At 44.6% G+C, this 21,723-nt stretch overlaps 1 protein-coding gene across 1 annotated transcript in view; it reads left to right on the plus strand.

Moving 5' to 3' along the window:
• The window catches only part of LOC137300346 (uncharacterized), a 46,078-nt gene that overhangs the window by 21,989 nt on the left and 2,366 nt on the right, over window positions 1-21,723 (plus strand). Inside the window, exons 8-13 of the mRNA XM_067969431.1 lie at window positions 908-1,017; window positions 2,362-3,093; window positions 3,795-4,193; window positions 5,289-5,456; window positions 16,560-17,278; window positions 21,239-21,465. Of these exons, the coding sequence (XP_067825532.1) occupies window positions 908-1,017; window positions 2,362-3,093; window positions 3,795-4,193; window positions 5,289-5,456; window positions 16,560-17,278; window positions 21,239-21,465 (2,355 nt within the window). The remainder of the gene's footprint in view (window positions 1-907; window positions 1,018-2,361; window positions 3,094-3,794; window positions 4,194-5,288; window positions 5,457-16,559; window positions 17,279-21,238; window positions 21,466-21,723) is intronic.

Raw genomic sequence — 21,723 nt, forward strand, 5'->3', positions numbered from 1 at the left:
CAGGAGTAGGCCATTCAGCCCCTCGTGCCTGCTCCGCCATTTGATAAGATCATGGCTGATCTGTGATCTAACTCCATATACCTGCCTTAATACCTTTGGTTGCCAAAAAGCTATCTATAATCAGATTTAACATACATAAAATGTAATAAATATTAAGGGATTGTAACTAAATATTCTACAACACACTTCAAAGACTAACATTTCTGAACTTTTATCTTACATGTGGAAAGTATTGATGTTTATGTTTCAGTACCTACAAAAACAACAGCAACTACACTTCAAAAAGTAATTCATTGTCTGTGAGGCACTTTGGGATGTACTCAGGATGTGATAGGTGCTACATAAATGCCAGCCTTTCTTTTATGTGTGTCTATTGAAGCAATCCAGCGGGTGATGAATTGGGGCAATAGGAAGCCTGAGACAGATACAAACCAGCTGTACCTTTGCTCCTATCACTCAACATGTATCATCCGTCAGCAGAAAAGAATAATGCAGTCATTTTGCTATAGCCAATAGGCTACCATATAAGGGTAAATTCATTGATCCAACGAGGGAGCGATGTTCAAAGGGAGCATGGCTCAGACATAAGATGACAAACACTAGTTTGATTCTCTGGCCTGCACTCTCTACAAGAGTGGCTCCCCGCTGGGAACGAGGGATTGGTGTGTAAAAGCAATAAATCTGTCTTGATTTGGGTAACTAAAAATTTTCAAAATGTACCCTATTCTCTGGAAACAACTTTGGAATCAGAATTCCTCTAAACACCACGTGTAGCAACACTGTAATTTTTTTAGACCGTATTTACAGTTTCACTAGAAATACTGAACAAAGAAGATCTTCACAAATGTATTTACAATATCACGTCACATAGTGACCAGAGGAGGTCTTACCTCTGTGTGTTAAACAGGTGTATGGTGGCTCAGCGATACCAAAGATACAGGAATAACCAAAAAACAGAAGCAATGTGCCCTGGAAGAAAAGAAGATTTAGACGTTGAAGATGATGGATCAGAAAAGGGTAAGGAGTTTGTTATTTCTTATCAATACTATCTGTAGCAAATAATAAATAAAGGAACTAGAAAGATACAAGAACAAGTAAGCAGGATGGTAAATATTACAGAAGGGTCGAGAATAATAAAGCTCAAGTGGCTTTTATCTTTCTTTCTTTATTGAGAAGCCAAGGTGAAGGGCCAAAGTCCATAGTGCAGGACATCAGCACAGGTCAAAAACAGTAGGGAAGAGGGTGAGGTAAACCAGGAAGTAATGGATAGGTGATACTAAGCTCAGGTTGTAAGATCCTTGTTGTAAGGTATGGAATTTCCCAGTTTGGAGATCTTGGGAAAGAATGAATAGGAGACACTGTAATGGGTTTTGATTTTGATGCAGTGATGACTTTAACAGTTTGGTGCTTTAACCTGCTCCAGGCACAGCTGTTCGGATTGGCACTTTATCCACAGGTTTAGGTATTAGCTGTGACTCAGTGTTGGCACTCTTGCCTCTGAGTCAGAAGGTCATGGGTTCAAGCCCCACCTAATTCCCACTGAGGGAGTACTGCACTGTCTGAGGTGCCATCTTTCAGATGAGACATTAAACCGGGGCCCTGTCTGCCCTCTCAGGTGGATGTAAAACATCCCATGGCACTATTCGAAGAAGAGCAGGAGAGTTCTCCCCGGTCCTCCTGGCCAATATTTATCCCTCAACCAACACCTAAAACAGATTATCTGGTCATTATCTCGTTACTGTTCGTGGGGCCTTGCTGTGCACAAATTGTCTGCCGCGTTTCCCTCCTTTACTACAGTGACTACACTTCAAAAGTACTTCATTCACTGTAAAGTGTCCACCTCAACCCGACCCATTTTCCTGGGTGGGGGCTCATTACAAAGGAGAGAAAAAGAAAGGTTAGTGAAACATTTTAAACTTGGAAAAGTACAATAAAGGTAGAAACGAGTAAAATTAAATTAAGGTATATAAACATAGGAAAGGGGGAAGAGGAAAAGGGAGAATAGGACAGTAAAAGGTTTACATTTTTTATTTTCTTATAAAATGGCATTTTAAATGTTTATTTTTGTTGTTTAGAGCTAATATTTAATCAATAAAGTTGCTTCTGTTGTTTGAGGAGTTTTATTTTTGGAATATGATTTTTTCTCATGTCACAGTGCATGAACTCAAAACAATAAAAAAAAACTGACTGCAGTTTCCCCGACCCTGCTGACTGTATTAAGGTTAATCCAGTCAGCCCTTGCAACGTGTATTAGGTAATAAAATGCAATACAGGAAAGAATACAGGATACTTAACAGAATAATAATTAGTCAGATGAAACACATACTTGTTAAAAAAAAAATGTGCACTTTTGCTTCACAGGGATGACGTCAAGGTCAGTGCTGGCGATGTCAGAGTATGGTTCACTCAGGAGCGATGGAGAATGTGAAAGAGATGGGGAGACAGCCATCAGCGATGGATCGCCCAGCAACTCAGATGATGCAACACTTAAATCAAAGGAAACTCCAGCCTGTGCAGGAGGGGACAGAAGGAAATCCAACCAGCCATACGACGTAGGGCAGCAGAAAATAAAGCTCAAAAGTGGACGGGCTCTGAGTAAAGCTTTGAAGACAAATAATGCTACACAGAGCCTAGATTCTGATGGTGGAGATAGGACCCATAAGCAAGAGGATTCAATGAGAAAGACCTTTAAGAAAAAGCCAGGTCAAAGAGCAGAGAGAGCCGATAATACTGATTATAGTAGTGAAGAGTCTGCTGGTAATGATGAAAATACTGGGAGCAAACTACTGGAAAAGCAGGCAAGGCATTGGAAGAAAGGTTCTTTAGGAGTAGACAGGGGTAGCATTGATCAAGAAAGTGGCAACAGCAGTGACTTCAAGAAAGACAAGAATATGAGAAAGAAAGCAAAAAGGAAGAAAGTAACGGGACGAGAAGCAAGAGAGAACGTTGAGGTAGACGGTGAAAGATTTGTTGATCATGTGAATGAAGATGTTAGGAAGAAGAAATGGGAGAAAGAGAGAAGGCAGGAGAAAATAAATTATCTGGAAGATGGAGATGTTTTCTCTGTAACACAGAATGGAGCAGTGGAAAATGGTGAGTAATGAGAGTGCTATTTAGTTCACTAATTATACTGATGTGCATACATCCATTGAAATGGGAGCAACAATGTGAGTGAATGGGGTAGATTTTGACTTTGTGCAATAGTGTAAAGCCCGTTTTACATCTCTCACGATTTTTATTTCCAAAGAAGTGTGTACTGCGTACGGCTATCCATCCAAAGTGCTAACCTTTAGCACTTTTAAAAAAATTCCTGCTTTTCCCCTCGCCCATTTCCACCACAACTGGCCATTCTTCAAGTATGAGCCAAGTACGGGCAAGCTATTCAAACACCATCTAAGCTTGATCCAATACCTCAACCAATATCCAAAGACTGGATAGTTAATCAGGGAAGTGAACCTTGGCTGATTTTCTCTCCCTAGCTCAAGATCACTAAGGCCAATTGTAGCACCCCATATACTCTCTTAACTGAGCTCACAACGGGGATTGAACTAGGGACCCTCTGGTTTGCACAACTTAGTGTTACACCAGGCAGTGCCTTTGACCACTAGGCCATTGGAAGAGCAATCTTTATCATTGCAATTTTATTTACTTGACTAATATGTTGTATGAATGGGGTACATGAAGAAAAGCCATTTGTTATGACCTTGTGCTACTTACTCTAACTCATTCATGACTCATCGTCAAAACCCAGTGTAATCAATACAAAGTTTATGATGTTATTTTTGTATTTACAGATAACAAACTGTCGACATTATCGTCAGGCTCCTTGAGAAATGAAGCTGAAATCCTTGACAACAATCCCAACAGCGTCAAAGAAGAAACGCCAATCCTGCAAGATACAGGGAGGCTGCTCAGGGATCAGAGTCAGGCACAGAATTCAACAATGAATGATGAGGGGACGGCAATGAAAGGTGGAACCGATGTTATGCAGCAAGTATCAACAGACAAAGAGCCTGCAGACCTGAAACGAGAAGCTGCTCCTGGCAGAGAACGGAAAGAAAAATATGCGGAGGAGAAACTTCAAGGCAGCAACGCCGAAAATGCAGAGAGACCCGGAAAAAAGATTAACCAGCAACCAGAAGATGACAAACCAGAAACCCACCTTGACAAAAACAACCAATTCAATAAAAATGGTGAGTAGGAAAGTGTTAGAGGTCTGACTGCTACTCTGATTAATAAAATATTTGATCCAAGACCATATCCTGGATTTAAATCAACAGGGCGAATGGGACATATAAACAGTAAAGGTTAGGAATACCCAGCAGGTCGATCAGCACCTGAAGGAGGAAGATTGCAGATTCTCTTCATTTCTGGAGTGGTGCTGGGGAATGCTAAAGTTTCTATTCCAGACATCCAGTCTTGGCATAAAGCACTCCCTGGGCCGGCCCTCCAATTCTTGCCTCTTGCGCATCCCCGATTTTAATCGCTCCACCATTGGCAGCCTTCAGCTGCCTAGGCCCTAACCTCTGGAATTCCCTTTCTAAACCCCTCTACCTCTCTCTCCTCCTTTAAGACGCTCCTTAAACCTACCTCTTTGGCCAAGCTTTTGGTCACCTGTCCTAATATCTCCTTATGTGGCTCGGTGTCAAATTTTACTTGAAAATCACTTCTGTGAAGCGCTTGGGGATGTTTTCCTATGTTAAAGGCGCTATATAAATTCAAGTTACTGTGATTGAATAGCATAGCTGGATGCAGAGTACAGCTTGCTCTACTCGGCCCCAAAACTGTGCCTCTGTCCCAAGCTCAGAAACGCACCCCTACCTTATCAGTGTACCAATTTTCCAATTCTCATAAGAAGCATCCTGTGGCTCCTCTGAGTGAGATTGCCGATTAGTGCTAAGTTAGGGCCAGTTTTGTGCTGTGGACTCATTACCCCCAGGAATTGAACTGAGACGACCACAAATTCATCACCCAAGAATTTTCTGGTTTTATTTCAGTTTCTTTTAAAGCCCGGGACAGATCGGACAGTTTTCTGAATCAACTGTACCGTTCAGTCCGCTTATAAACTGCATAGCTAGGGGGGAAATGGAGGAAGCTCTACCCTGCTTCTAATCATGCTACATTTGACCTGAGACTGCTCGAGGGAAGAGAGAACAAGACAATTGTACCTGCAATAATACTTTTCGACCCTGTGTGATCACTGTGCATCTTCTAACTGCGATGCCTCATGGTGATATTTGCTTTATACGGATAGGATGATTTATATTTTTAATTCTTTTTTTCTTTAGTGGAGCTGGCCGCATGGAATCAAGAGAAGCTGGCATTGGCCCTCAAATGTGCTGAGAGTGCCTGGTCTGAACCAGAGCTCAGCGACACCAGTGAGGCCAGCAAAAGTGAAGGCTGGCAGGAGAGCGAGGAAGAAAAGAAAATCCCAGCCCATGGGAGAATGAGAATCGGTGAGGAAAATAACAGCCAAACTTTAAAGGCGGGGACAGTCGTTTTGACTCATCACCATTTTTTAAACTGTTAAATGGGCTAACAAACCAAGCTCACTCACAGAATATGGCCCAGTTTATTTTGATACATAACTAGATATTATTGTCCAGGGCAGATATTTATTTAATTTTAATACAACCATCTTGTGAAGTTTGATAGGCAGCTCTCTTTTTTTAGTTTAAGAGACACATATTTAAATTCGCTTTGTCCCAGTCATTTTTTTGAAAAGTATTTCTCGGCCTGTCTTGAGAAGTTAAGTAGCCTCTTGGAAGCCATCAGAGAAATAGATAAGTCAGGGAGAAACTTTATGATTGGTCAGCAAAACGAACATCCTATAAGGTTAATATTTACATTTATGGTATAGCACAACAAACATGACTGTTAGTTATATTTTCTACCACTTGAGGAGAAATGGTTAAGCTTACAACTACTGTAAAGTCTGTAGTGTCGCATTGTTACTGATTACTTATCCATTTATGCTATTAATTTCCCTGGAGGTTCTGTCGATTATCTGCCGTAATTTCAGTGGACGAATGGGGAAATCTTTGTGGAAATTCTGTCTTTTTATATATAAGAAATCTTTCTGTCAATTATAGCAATTCATCAAATGTTTATTCTGAAATGAAGGGAGATCACGTGCGGGCACGTTATATATCCAGTGAGCTGAAATCTACATGTGTTTTCTGGTCAATACCTTGGTACGATACAAATTAGTTAGATATTGAACAGGTAAAGGCACAGTCTGGGCCCTTGGGAGGGAGGACTCACATATGGGAATGACCTGAGATGCTAAGCCCAAGAAAATATCTAGGGTAAAGACCCAAAATGTTAACACTTCCTTCTTTAGTTTTTTTTAAAAGAATTCAAATAGCACACCCTACACTCAGCAAATCCTGCTCCTTTTGTCCTGTCTCAAGATTTGCTTACTGTGTTTATTCTAGTGTCAAGTAAAGCCTCAGAATAGAGACCAGACAGCTGGTGACCCAGATTGTATGATCACAGTTTCTTCTGCTCCACCCATCTTGAAAATAGTGACACTGACTGTCCTTTTTCTTTTTTTCTCCTCCCAATTTTCGCCCCTCCTCTCCTGAACTCATGTTGTGGTAAAGTTCCACAGGCGACAGCAGCTCCCTGGCGTCTCACCCAAGTAGTCATTCTTCATGTGTGAGCCCAGTGAGTACTGCCAGGCTATTTGACTGTGGGGGAATCACAGTCAAACCAGATCCTGTCCTAAACAACGTGTGTACTTTCCAGCAGGGGGTCACTGGATAGCGTTCAGGAGTAGGACTCTTGGCTGATTTTTCCCCTTCCTACCCAGAGCCACTGAAATCCCTTAATACCAGCCAAGCTGAGGTCAGTAGACTCAGCACAGAGCAGCAATTGAAGCTGTGGCCTTCCTGGTCTGAATGACTTAGTAGCTCTCCTGACAGTGCAGATACTAACCAAACCATTGTCGGAGCTAATTCTGTTTTTTCTTTCAAAGGGATACAGATTAAATAAACACATGATCTGCCAAATTGTTAGCAGCAGAGTCAGAATGTAAGTAACTAAGGGACCACTATCTTCAAGAAGAGTTTTTGGCACTCTTCTATTTTTGGAGAGACGGGAGCCAGGAGAGTTCTGAGTCTTTATTTTTATCTCGAGGACATCACCGGCAATTGACACAATGGTGTTTTACTATTGCTGGAACTCTGGTCACTTAACCACAGTTATGTTGCACGGAGGGGTGGAGTATTGCTCTATTTATACAGCAATGCAAATGGAGAAACAATGTTTTCAATGTCTGCTCACACCCTTATGAAACTGGGGAACGAAGAGCATCATCAAACCCACATAAGGAGTGCCACTTACAGACCGCCATTAGCAATGTAATTGTCAATTAATGGAAAGGGCGGAGGAGATAATCGTCTCTTTTCAATCAGCAAGATGGAGCACGCTCCCGAAGCTTGTTTTTAACTTTAGCATTGTACCTTCTTTTGTTGCTGCAGCTTTGCAGCAACTGTTTTATACAACAGCTGGTGTCCATTCGAAATGGTGCAAGGCCAGCTCGCCCAGCTGAACTAACGTGTGTTTGCCCAAATATTCTTCACTTCTGGTGTTGCAGCACCCATACACAGTAAGACTCTACACAAACAACAAACAGGCTGTACAAAAGTGTAATACAGGATTGGGATGCCTTACCTGAGAGTTGGGTTTCTCCGACTTGTCGTTGTGCTACACTCAGGCTAGAGGTGGTATGTGACCTCAGAAAACAATTGTCCCTGGTTCCGTGAGACCCATCCCTGATTGGCTGGTTTAGAGTTTGAGAGGTTAAAAAAAAGAAAGACGCACTCCTATAGGCTTGTTTCTCAACCTCAGGACGTCCCAAAGCACTTTACAGCCAATGAAGTACTTTTTGAAGTGTAGTCACTGTTGTACTGTAGGAAACGCAGCAGCCAATCTGCGCACAGCAAGATCCCACAAACACCAATGTGATAAATACCAGATGATCTGTTTTTAGGTGTTGGTTGAGGGATGAATGTTGGCCAGGACACCGGGGAAAACTCCCCTGCTCTTCTTCAAAAATAATGCCATGGGATCTTTTATGTCCACCCGAGAGAGTAGACAAGGCCTTGGTTTAACATATCATTCAAAAGATGGCACTCCCTCAGTATTGTACTGGGAGCGTCAGCCTAGATTTTGTGCTCAAGTATCTGGAATGGGGCTTGAACCCACAACCTACTGACTTCAGAGGTGAGAGCGTTATCACTGAGTCATGGCTGAATTGTATGGAAGAAACATGTGGTCAGGATGCCACACACAAGTGTCACAGTGACGTATTTTGCTGTGATTTATGCCATTCTGTTGTTAACATTGGCCAGTATTTCATGCCCTTTAAATCATGAACATACTTAAAATGGAAATGATTTCAACATTAATAACAAGTTATGAAACAGATTACGTTAAGTATCAGATATGGCAACTATTTTTAAGTTCTCTGACTCATCCAAGCACAATTCCAAATTTCCCTGAACAGATGTTGAACAGCTGGATTTTCCCCATGTGTTCCTGGTTCAGATCCAGACCAGACTGACAAAAACAAAAATCGTTTACAAACTAATGGTTGTTAGAAACAGAGGGAAGTACAGGCCCAGAAAAGATTTTGCTGTCCATCTGACTGGTACCAAAAACTAATGCCCCTCAATCGTCATTCCCTCAAATATCCAATCGATTCTTCCTTCAATTTTTTCCACACTATCTGCCTCCATCCCACAGTTTTCCTCCCTATCTCTGTAACCCCCTCCAGCCCTACAACTCTCCGAGATTTCTGCGCTCCTCCGATTCTGGCCTCTTGCGTATTCCCGATTTTCATCGCTCCACCATTGTTGGCCGTGCCTTCAGCTGCCTAAGTTAAGCTCTGGAATTCCCTCCCTAAACCTCTCCGCCTCTCTACCTCTCTCTCCTCCTTTAAGACGCTCCTTAAAACCTACCTCTTTGACCAAGCTTTTGGTCATCTGTCCTAATATCTCCTTATGTGGCTCGGTGTCAAATTTTGTTTGATAATCGCTCCTTGTGAAGCGCCTTGGGACATTTTACTACGTTAAAGGCGCTATATAAATGCAAGTTGTTGTTGTTTATCACCCTTTGCGTAAAGCAGTTAAATCTAAACTGTCTGCAACTTCCCTCCAATATAAAGTAAAAACAGTAAATGCTGGAGAAGCTCAGCAAGTCAGGCAGCATCTGTGGAGAAAGAAACAGAGTTAATGTTTCAGGTCGAAGACCTTTCGTCAGAACTGAAAGATGTTAAAAGAGTTTTAACAGCATTTTTATGCTGCCTCACTTGCTGAGCTTCTCCAGCATTTTCTGTTTTTATTTCAGATTTCCAGCATTCGCAGTATTTTGCTTTTTGCGGCTTCCCTTTTCTCAGCTTGAGCCCGTTTCTCCTGGTTCTGGAGTTTGTGGTAATTATGAACGTATAATTGTGGTTCAGGTTATCTCAAGAATATTAATTGAAGTTATCAATAGCCATGAACAAAAGATATTAAAATACAATGTGAGGCACACACACATGCCTGTCAATCTCTCTAGACAGCTATTTTGAAAACACAGTTTTCATTTAATAGGCAGGCATTTTCTCTGTGTTACTATTAGTTTTCCAGCGATAAAGGAGTGGCCAGGGGCAGATAATTGGGTCGGAGTTTGTTAGGCCAACTCCCCCCTCCCCGCCCATTTTCAAATCTGTTATGGTTTTCCGGTATCAATTCTAGCAAAATCCGGAGAGGAAGGGAGAAAACTGGGATTAAAAACAGGATTTCCTCTCTGACTCAGAGCTGAGCAGTTGCTATTTGCAAGGTTAATACCAGAACTGAGAGGTTATAACTATCAGGAAAGACTGAACAGGTTGTGGCTCTTTTCTCTAGAAAAAAAGACTGTACGGAGTCACACAACACCAGGTTATAGTCCAACAGCTTTATTTGAAATCACAAGCTTTCGGAGCTTTGCTCCTTCGTCAGGTGCCTAAGTTAAGCTGACTCTCAGTTCCATTGGGAGTAACACAGGGAGCTTGCTAAGCGTGGCCCGTGGTTTATTGCCCTTCCCACACCTGACGAAGGAGCAAAGCTCCGAAAGCTTGTGATTTCAAATAAAACTGTTGGACTATAACCTGGTGTTGTGTGACTCCTTACATTTGTCCACCCCAGTCCATCACCGGCATCTCCACATCAGAAAAAAAGAAGGCTGAGGGGTGACCTAATAGAGGTCTTTAAGATTATGAAAGGGTTTGATAGAGTAGACGTAGAGAAGATGTTTCCACTTGTGGGGGAGACCAGAACTAGGGGCCATAAATAAAAGATCATCACTAATAAATCCTTAGGGAATTCAGGAGAAATTTCTTTACCCAGAGAGTGGTTAGAATGTGGAACTCGCTATCACAAGGAGTAGTTGAGGCGAATGACATAGATGCATTTAAGGGGAAGCTAGATAAACACATGAGGGAGAAGGGAATAGGGTTAGATGAAGAAGGGAGGGAGGAGGCTCGTGTGGAGCATAAACACCGGCATAGACCAGTTGGGCTGAATGGCCTGCTCCTGTGCTTTACATTGTATGTAATTCTATTTGCATAGTTACTGTATTAGTTAACAAATGGAATCTCATAAAAAGAAATGAAATATATATACTAATGATTCAATACCTGAATAATTTATACACATCATGAAATGTAACACCACTGAACTCGATATCCACCCTCTCCATCACCAGCGCACTGTGGCTGCAGTATGTACCATCTACAGGATACACTGCAGCAACTCAACAAGTTCACTTTGACAGCACCTCTTGGCTCTGTGACCTCCGTCACCAAGAAAGACAAGTTTTACACTGTCGCCCCAATTCAAAGTTACCCCCAAAGAGTTTCAAAAATCCAGCTAGCCAGAATCTTGGCCCAAGCTTAAGTTGATACAGATGTTCCAAGTTACATCGGTTACAGGTTTGAGTGAGGAATAATTCAAAGTTAAACAATGCCGTGTGAGTGGATTAGCTTGTATGACTGACAATTCTTCTTTAAAGTTGAGTGGTCAGTTTTTCTAAATCCAGCAAGTCCCAGTGACTCTTTTCTGGGATATTTGAGGAGCTGTTCTTTTTTGAACCTGACACTGACATTCAAGCTTTGCAACGGTCAATTACTGAGAGGAGTCTGTTCCAGGGCTCAGCAGCTCAGCCAGTGACAATGAAATCCCCATAGAGTCAGAATTGGCTGGTACAAAATTTCAGAATCTCCCCAGTATAAAAAGGATGTGGGAAGGGCAATAAACCATGGGCCACGCTTAGCAAGCTCCCTGTGTTACTCCCAATGGAACTGAGAGTCAGTTTAAGAATCTCCCTGAAACACCCAGTCAGTTTAAAACTGCTGAGAGACAAAATCAGCTTGAAGCCTCGAAAAGATATTTTAGACTAGTACAGGCTCCTGCTGTGGTTAGAAATATAAGCTGTGTATATGAAAGTACTCTACAAAAGAATAATTGTAAACAATTTTACAACACCAAGTTATAGTCCAGCAATTTTATTTTAAATTCACAAGCTTTCGGAGATTTTCTCCTTCCTCAGGCAAATGTTTCAAGAGCTCCTTGAAGCCTACGCATTTATACATATTGAACAATACATGGTGTTTACAGACTGCCCCTGCAACTGCCCGTTGCCAAGGCAATCACCGTGTTCAGACAGAGAGGTGTCACCTGCAGAACCCCCGAATACACATTCAACAAAAAAACAAACAGGGAAAAAAAACAGAGAAAAAAAAAACACAGAGAGAGGCAGAAACATCCGGAAGGCAGAGAGAGCCAGCAAATGACCCATTATATTAAAAACAGATAACATTTGTTCGCTGGTGGGGTAACGTGTAGCGTGACATGAACCCAAGATCCCGGTTGAGGCCGTCCTCATGGGTGCGGAACTTGGCTATCAATTTCTGCTCGACGATTTTGCGTTGTCGTGTGTCTCGAAGGCCGCCTTGGAGTACGCTTACCCGAAGGTCGGTGGATGAATGTCCATGACTGCTGAAGTGTTCCCCGACTGGGAGGGAACCCTCCTGTTTGGCGATTGTTGCGCGGTGTCCGTTCATCCGTTGTCGCAGCGTCTGCATGGTCTCGCCAATGTACCATGCTCTGGGGCATCCTTTCCTGCAACGTATGAGGTAGACAACGTTGGCCGAGTCACAGGAGTATGAACCATGCACCTGGTGGGTGGTGTCATCTCGTGTGATGGTGGTATCTGTGTCGATGATCTGGCATGTCTTGCAGAGGTTACCGTGGCAGGGTTGTGTGGCGTCGTGGACGCTGTTCTCTTGAAAGCTAGGTAGTTTGCTGCGAACGATGGTCTGTTTGAGGTTGGGTGGCTGTTTAAAGGCGAGTAGTGGAGGTGTGGGGATGGCCATAGCGAGGTGTTTGTCCTCATTGATGACATGTTGAAGGCTGCGGAGAACATGGCGTAGTTTCTCCGCTCCGGGGAAGTACTGGACGACAAAGGGTACTCTGTTGGTTGCGTCCCGTGTTAGTCTCCTGAGGAGGTCTATGCGATTTTTTGCTGTGGCCCGTCGGAACTGTCGATCGATGAGTCGAGCGTCATATCCCGTTCTTACTAGGGCGTCTTTCAGCGTCTGTAGGTGTCCATCGCGTTCCTCCTCGTCTGAGCAGACCCTGTGTATTCGCAGGGCCTGTCCATAGGGGATGGCCTCTTTGACGTGGTTAGGGTGGAAGCTGGAAAAGTGGAGCATCGTGAGGTTGTCCGTGGGCTTGCGGTAGAGTGAGGTGCTGAGGTGCCCGTCTTTGATGGAGATTCGTGTGTCCAAGAAAGAAACTGATTCTGAGGAGTAGTCCATGGTGAGCTTGATGGTGGGATGGAACTTGTTGATGTTATCGTGTAGTCTCTTTAGTGATTCCTTGCCGTGGGTCCATAGAAAGAAAATGTCGTCGATGTATCTGGTGTATAGTGTTGGTTGGAGGTCTTGTGCAGTGAAGAAGTCCTGCTCGAACTTGTGCATGAAAATGTTGGCGTATTGGGGTGCGAATTTGGTCCCCATGGCTGTTCCGTGTGTTTGGGTAAAGAACTGGTTATCGAAGGTGAAGACATTGTGATCCAGGATGAAGCGGATGAGTTGTAGGATGGCTTCCGGAGATTGGCTGTTGTTGGTGTTGAGTATTGATGCTGTCGCAGCGATGCCGTCATCGTGGGGGATACTGGTGTATAGTGCCGAGACGTCCATCGTGGTGAGAAGTGTTCCTGGTTCAACTGGTCCGTGGGTACTGAGTTTTTGTAGGAAGTCTGTAGTGTCACGACAGAAGCTGGGGGTTCCCTGTACGATAGGTTTCAGGATGCCCTCGATGTATCCAGAGAGGTTCTCACACAGGGTTCCGTTGCCTGATACGATGGGACGTCCGGGTATGTTGGCTTTGTGTATCTTTGGGAGGCAGTAGAAGTCTCCCACGCGGGGATTACGTGGGATGAGAATGCGTAGGATGCTTTGAAGGTCTGGATCGAAGGTCTTGATCAGTTTGTTGAGCTGGTGGGTGTGTTCTTTGGTCGGATCTGCGGGTAACCGTCTGTAGTGTTCCTGGTTGTCCAGTTGTCGGTATGCTTCTTTGCAATAGTCTGTTCTGTTCTGTATGACTATGGCTCCTCCTTTGTCCGCTGGTTTGATGACGATGTTGCGGTTGGTCTTGAGAGCGTTGATGGCGTTGCGTTGTGCTCGGGTGACATTCTGGACTGTCTTCTGAGTGCGGCTGATGAATCTGGCATTGACGCATTTCCTGACAGCTTGAGCATACATGTCCAGCTGAGGGCAGCGACCCTCCGGAGGAGTCCAGTTTGACTCCTTCCTCTTCGGTTGCTGTACCGCGGATCCCTCTGTCTGCTGTTCCGGATCGTCGATTGTCTCATTGGGTTCGCCGCTGAAATCTTGGGGTTTGTGGTAGAATTCCCGGAGCCTCATTCTCCTGATGAATTCCTCTGTGTCCGCCGCGAGACTAGTGGGGTCCATTTTGGTAGTGGGGCAGAAATTGAGCCCTCGGCTGAGAACTTCGATTTCGTCTGGTTGAAGGGTGTGGTCGGATAAATTGACAATAGACTTCCCTGTGGTTGCAACCGTGGTACCAGGGGAAGCTTGGTCGTTGCTGGTGGTGATGCCGAGTTTCTCAAGCTTCCTGCTCTTGGTTTTCATGTAGGCAGCGTAGTCGGACAACCTCACGATGCTCCACTTTTCCAGCTTCCACCCTAACCACGTCAAAGAGGCCATCCCCTATGGACAGGCCCTGCGAATACACAGGGTCTGCTCAGACGAGGAGGAACGCGATGGACACCTACAGACGCTGAAAGACGCCCTAGTAAGAACGGGATATGACGCTCGACTCATCGATCGACAGTTCCGACGGGCCACAGCAAAAAATCGCATAGACCTCCTCAGGAGACTAACACGGGACGCAACCAACAGAGTACCCTTTGTCGTCCAGTACTTCCCCGGAGCGGAGAAACTACGCCATGTTCTCCGCAGCCTTCAACATGTCATCAATGAGGACAAACACCTCGCTATGGCCATCCCCACACCTCCACTACTCGCCTTTAAACAGCCACCCAACCTCAAACAGACCATCGTTCGCAGCAAACTACCTAGCTTTCAAGAGAACAGCGTCCACGACGCCACACAACCCTGCCACGGTAACCTCTGCAAGACATGCCAGATCATCGACACAGATACCACCATCACACGAGATGACACCACCCACCAGGTGCATGGTTCATACTCCTGTGACTCGGCCAACGTTGTCTACCTCATACGTTGCAGGAAAGGATGCCCCAGAGCATGGTACATTGGCGAGACCATGCAGACGCTGCGGCAACGGATGAACGGACACCGCGCAACAATCGCCAAACAGGAGGGTTCCCTCCCAGTCGGGGAACACTTCAGCAGTCATGGACATTCATCCACCGACCTTCGGGTAAGCGTACTCCAAGGCGGCCTTCGAGACACACGACAACGCAAAATCGTCGAGCAGAAATTGATAGCCAAGTTCCGCACCCATGAGGACGGCCTCAACCGGGATCTTGGGTTCATGTCACGCTACACGTTACCCCACCAGCGAACAAATGTTATCTGTTTTTAATATAATGGGTCATTTGCTGGCTCTCTCTGCCTTCCGGATGTTTCTGCCTCTCTCTGTGTTTTTTTTTTTCTCTGTTTTTTTTCCCTGTTTGTTTTTTTGTTGAATGTGTATTCGGGGGTTCTGCAGGTGACACCTCTCTGTCTGAACACGGTGATTGCCTTGGCAACGGGCAGTTGCAGGGGCAGTCTGTAAACACCATGTATTGTTCAATATGTATAAATGCGTAGGCTTCAAGGAGCTCTTGAAACATTTGCCTGAGGAAGGAGAAAATCTCCGAAAGCTTGTGAATTTAAAATAAAATTGCTGGACTATAACTTGGTTTTGTAAAATTGTTTACAATTGTCAACCCCAGTCCATCACCGGCATCTCCACATCATGACTACAAAAGAATAGTTTCTCATTAGATTGCAACCTTTTATTGTCTTTTATGTCAAGGAGTTGCATAGAATAATTTCTATTTTATGTACATATATGTCTATGTATTATGTCACCATTAATTATTCGCGCGTACAGTAAATTTGCTTAATAACGTAAGCTTAAAAAGCATGGTCTAATGAGATGCTCACTGAAAACTAAAGAGAGATCCTATGGAGACATAATATAAATCCAATTACTAAAAGCAATTAACAGAAAGGTTATTCAGTCCATTATCCTGGATGTATTACCAAAAGCTTACTTAGATATTAAGGCTAATAAAAACACACTCAAAGTAAGTGGGACTAAGAGTTATCTACGGTGTGAAAGCTGAAAAGTTTGGAGTAAGAAGGATAGAAAAATATAACATGTATCATCCAACCATACAGACCAGAAAGGTCCCATGTTCCACGCCTGTGCTGAGTTAGTTGGAGTGGTGATAAGGATTCTATAATTAGCCTCGGTGCTTCTGGAGAAGGGAAGAGAAAAAAAAAATCAGCCAGGGTCCCCATTCGTGATCGGTATAGTGACTTCTGTTGGATAGTGTGCATATATGGAGATCGGGTAAGGTCAGGATCAGGCTTGGATGTGACTCGCTTCATGACTGAATAACCACCCAACGCACAATTTCCGGCTCACAGAGGAAGAATGGCCTGTCAAATTTTGTTTGATAATTGCTCCTGTGAAGCGCCTTGGGAAGTTTTACTACTTTAAAGGCACGCTATAAATGCAAGTTGTTGTTGTTGGATGGGGTACTGAAAGGCTGCCAGCGTCGTAGGAACCATCCCATAACCTGAATCATTGTCCTTAATCAGGTGGGGGGGGGGGTTGGAATTGGGGATAGGGGGTTAAGAAGGAAATGGCCATTTGCATCTTAGAAATTCTGCTATGAAACTTCAGGTCACTACATTCTTCCATGAGTTGGAATTGATATGATTTGCCTCTCGAAGAATTGGTATTTTGATCCTTAAACGTACCAATAATACTAGAAACACTTCTTTTGTATCATAAATTTTGCAGATGAGATTGGACAACTTTCACCCGATCAACTGATGAAAACCAAGGATCCTGTTTACATTGATGCTGCTTCATTGGCTGAAAGGAAGGACAGTGGGGAAGCAGTGGGTAGTGGCTCTGCAAAGCAAATAAAAACAGAGGTCAGTAACCGTACAAAGCCGGGCCCTGCACAAAATGGTGGCGGTCTATCAGAAACTAACTCCCAGGCCCCATGGGATGTCGTGGACTTGTCTTCCACCGACTGGTTGAAAGAAGGCCGTGAACGGTGCCACTTTTCAGGCAATAGGTCTGAAGCAATGGGGAATGAGGACATCACTGGGGAAAATGTCCCAAAACAGAAACCTAAAGGATCTGAACAAAATGATGAGCATCAAACTCTACAGGTGCCATTGGAAATGTTTGTAAATCCATCCAGCACAATCAAACCCAAGGAAAGTGAAGACAAGCAGATTACAATGAACAACAAGTCCAATTTCCAGCCACTTGATGATTTAGCTCGCACCGCTGAGCCAGACAAGGAGCATCACCTGTCAGTACAATGCAAAGTGGAAACCAGGGATGGCAGTACAAGCACCGAGCCAGGAATGTGTGAGGATGAGGGTGAAAGTGCAGACACTGAGCAGCTCCTGGGAAAACCGGCAACAAAAAATAAGGGGGAAGATGAGACCAAGTTCATTGTCAGCCCAAGGGGTCAGCAAGCAGCAGACACGCTGAGAAAACATGTAATTTTTTTCCTCATTAAACTGTTTGTCTTTTATTGCGGAGTACAGCAAGGTGTTCTCGCACGTGTTGCGGTGCGTAAGAGTAAAGTTTATAAAAAAACATAACGGGGCCTAAATTCAACATCGTTTCACCCATTCTACGTGTGTAAAACAGGAGCAACAATGCCACATCCAGCAGTAGGAAGGTCCTCCCCTGATTTGTGCGTGCGCCCAGGCCACTGCTAAATTCGGCAGGACCCTTTCTTTAGGCGGCTGCCATGCGCAGACCAATATTTCAATATTGAAATGAGACTCCTTTGCCCATTACCAGACCCGTTTGTGTAATTGGTTAAAAGCAGATGGAGCTTGTATTGCCCACAAGCTCCGACTACGTTATCAGTTTCCAGAGTGGCCTCACCAGCGGTCCTTAAAGGGTCCACTGGAGGCTGCCGAAGAAACCTGCAGGTATGTTTTTTTTAAACTTCCCTTAATATGGAGCCGGGAGGAGCAGTAGCACTCTTCCAGCCTCCGCATTAAGACTGAGGCCGCTGCTGGCCCGTGTTTGCACCCCTCCTGATCCCTTCACCTCCCCCCCGCCCCCCTCCTGATCCCTTCACCCCCACGTCCCCCCTCCTGATCCCTTCACCCCCCCCGCCCCCCTCCTGATCCCTTCACCCCCCCGCCCCCCCCGATCCCTTCACCTCCCCCCCGCCCCCCTCCTGATCCCTTCACCCCCACGTCCCCCCTCCTGATCCCTACACCCCCCCCGCACCCCCCTCCTGATCCCTTCACCCCCCCGCCCCCCTCCTGATCCCTTCACCTCCCCCCCCCCGCCGCCCTCCTGATCCCTTCACCCCCCCCGCCCCCCTCCTGATCCCTTAACCCCCCCCGCCCCCCCTCCTGATCCCTTCACCTCCCCCCCGCCCCTCTCCTGACCCCTTCACCCCCCCCGATCCCTTCACCCCCCCTCCTGATCCCTTCACCCCCCCCTCCTGATCCCTTCACCCCCCCGCCCCCCTCCTGATCCCTTCACCCCCCCCTCCTGATCCCTTCACCCCCCCCGCCCCCCTCCTGATCCCTTCACCCCCCCCCGCCCCCCTCATCCTTTCACCCCCCTCCACCCTTCAGCCCCCCCCCCGATTCACTTGTGATCCTTGGGTGGAGTCTGATCCAGCTGATATTGGTCAGGCTCCGACTGACAAGCAATTATAATGGTGAGGTCCGAGAACCAATTTGGGACATCTCGTGACCGGTCTCGGAGCTAATGAATTTAGGCCCCTATGTTTTTCTTAAACAACATCTTTAGCTGATAAAGGTGGTCCATTTTGTCCAAAAACAAGCTTGGTATGCATTGTGAACAAATCAACGGAGGGCGTTCTGGTGGTGTAGTACATTGCAGCATCAACACAAGACAGTTTCAGATGAAGAAGGCCCTTCACCCTATTTGATATTAACCTTCCGGAATACCAACCCCATCATCTCCCCATTGCCGAATCTAGTTGTTCCTTAAATAGGGCCAATGTTCTGGCCTAAACCACCCTTCCTGGAAATCTTTTCCAACTGTTGATCACCCTCTGTACAAAGAAATACTCCCCGGTGTCTTTCCTACACTTGTCCTTCACAGCCCTGTACCCGTGCTGCCTCGTCCTCTTGCTTTCCCATGGCGTGGTTGGATACGGGGGTCATGGCTCCTATTGCGCACCGTGCTGAGTTCCCTGTCCACTCTGCATCACTGTGGGGAAGCACTGAGCTGAGGGCAGGCACTTTCCTAGAAGGAGGGAAGGAAATTCAGAAGGAGAGTCACCCCTCGGGTCACTCTCATGAGATGAGATAACTCAGCACGGAGCGGGGAATTAAACTTTTGACCTTCCTGGTCTGCCTGACTCAGTTTGTTTGCATATTTATGCAGATCGCGTCTGCTTTGAGTTCAAGGGAATTTAATTGAACCTTCAATAAGGTGATCAAACATCACGTGATTTGCAAGTCACGTGATCAAACCTCCAGGAATATGTCCAACCAGAGTTGGCAACCCTACTCATGTACCTTCTAATGGCCACTTTCAGAGCAACATTTGGAGAAGCCTGGGAGAAGGAAGACTACCTGTCATCTCAGTTGCAGTTGTCCCATCCTGTTGAGCACCGAGGAATAAGGAATTTGGAAAAAAGCAGTGGGGTCTTATCTTTGCATTTAAAAAAACGTTATCAACTCTTAAAAAGTATGTTTCTTAAACAGGCTTGAGATTCTGATAAGTGTAAAAGTTAGACCAATCGAATCACTATGAATGGAGGATGGGCAAGTGGGTGACACCAATAAGACTTTTGATTGAAAATTTAATCTATTTTCCCTTTACTAATTAAATTTGGGTGACACCAATCCAAATGCTTGGGCAGAGCAGGACTCAGCTTGGCTGAATGGTAATATTCTCATCTCTGTGTCAGAAGGTTGCGGATTCAATCCCCACTGCAGGACTTGAGCACATAATCTAGGCTAATATTTCAGTGCAGTACTGAGGGAGCGCTACATTGTTGGAGGTGCCATCTTTCAGATGAGACGTTAAACTGAAACCCCATTTACCTGTTAAACTGGATGCAAAAAAACACAATGGCACTATCTTCCTGCGTCCCAGCCAACAATTATCCCTCAACCAACACCATCAAAAAGATTAACTGATCATTTACCTCTTTGCTGTTTGTGGGACCTTGCTGCGTGCAATTTTGGTTGTGAGATTTGCCTATGTAACAACAATGAGTACACTTCAAAAGTAATTAATTGGACGTAATGCTCTTTGGGACATCCTGTGAAAGGCGCTATATAAATGCAAGTTCTTTCTATCTTTGTGAGTTTTGACTCTAAAGCAAGTACTGCAGATACAAGCAGTGAAGCCCGTCCATCTGGTTATCTTTGTACAAACAATTCCCTAACTTAAACTGGCATTTTTTCCGGGAATCAACATATTTCTAAGGAATCTATTTAACGTCAGTCTTTGTTCCTCCCTCTCCCCCCACCACAAGATGGAATTACTGCAGTAGTGCAGAGTACTCTGTGCTGATTGAGAAAGGGCCTGAATGACAAAGCAGGCTGGATGGGTTGAATTGGCTTTTCTTTTTCCTACATTCCTATCTATGTGTGGGTTGCAACAAGTAACCAATTTGTACGATAGAGACCATAGCTACAGTAGTCTCTCATTATAAGTCAAGTTTGCAAATTTGCACTTCCAGTTTGGAATTTCATCCATTGGGAGCGCAAATCAGGAATTTGCACATGCATTCCGAGTGACTTTATGTCCATTTTAATGGATGGATCTTTGTGGACAGTTCCTGATATGCGCTCCCAGCACGGACCTTCATAAAAGTACCTCTTATGTTCGACATTGACTTCTGATGTATTATTCACAGCTTCCTCATTAAAAGGTAATTATCTCTGGTGATGAAGTCATTCCTTACATTACAGAAGTTACTCTTCTCTCTAGCCAGTCACTACAGGTTTCTTTCAGCTCTTTCCTCTGATTATTCTTCGCTGTTCAGACCTTGGGATGATTTTCTATGTTAAAGGTGCTTAGTAAATGTAAGTTGTTGTTATTTACATCACCTGCATCATTATGACAAAGCAGCATGCAACAGCTGAGGGATACCCACCATAATTAGAGAATAGGAACAAAATAATGCAATACATTTTACTTTAATGGTTTAATTGCATTTTAATACTAAACTCATACTCTGATGTAGACCTCATGCATTTGTACGGGTCCCAAGCACATGGCAGCAGCCAGGGTTTCCTGTCATGGCAATTCTCATCTCCTACTCTCCTGGCTGTAGGTTGTCTGAGGCAAAGGTAGTGCAAGCCAAGATGGGAAAGGTTTATTTTAACTGAGTACTTTCTGAAATCAGGCAATATTTGAAATTGCTGGTATTTCAGAAAGTTGAAAAGTAAAATTCAGTCAGCAGGGAACGTTTACAGTTCAGTGCTTTTGTTCCCCTGAAGGTTGTGGACACAGTCACCGTACTTAAGGCGTGCAGATCGGTGGGACAATTGATCCTGAGAAACACGGGGCTGACTGATGACCTGCTTGAAATGCTCGTCAGCACGCTTGTAAACAACAGCCAGTCGGAGGTGGAAGCAATTAACCTCAACTTAAATAACCTTGGGCCTCACAGTGCTCAACTTCTAGTGGAGCTTCTTAAAGCCAAGCCCTCAGTGAAGTGTCTGCTGTAAGTAGTGCCCCGTCTACACTGTTTTATTCTGATTTATGAGTATGGGGTGTATTAATTTTTTTTGGGCTTAAATGTTTTGAAACGTCACAAATTTTTATTCGATTATCAATAGAATCCGATGAACTAAACCATTTTCCACTGAAACAAAATCAAAACACTGCAGATGCTGCAAATCTGAAATCAAAAACAGAAGATGCTGGAAACGCTCAGCGGGTCAGGTAACATCTGTGGAGACAGAAATAGGGTTAACGTTTC

The sequence above is a fragment of the Heptranchias perlo genome, chromosome 31, assembly GCF_035084215.1.
Source record: "Heptranchias perlo isolate sHepPer1 chromosome 31, sHepPer1.hap1, whole genome shotgun sequence".
Classification (NCBI taxonomy): domain Eukaryota; kingdom Metazoa; phylum Chordata; class Chondrichthyes; order Hexanchiformes; family Hexanchidae; genus Heptranchias; species Heptranchias perlo.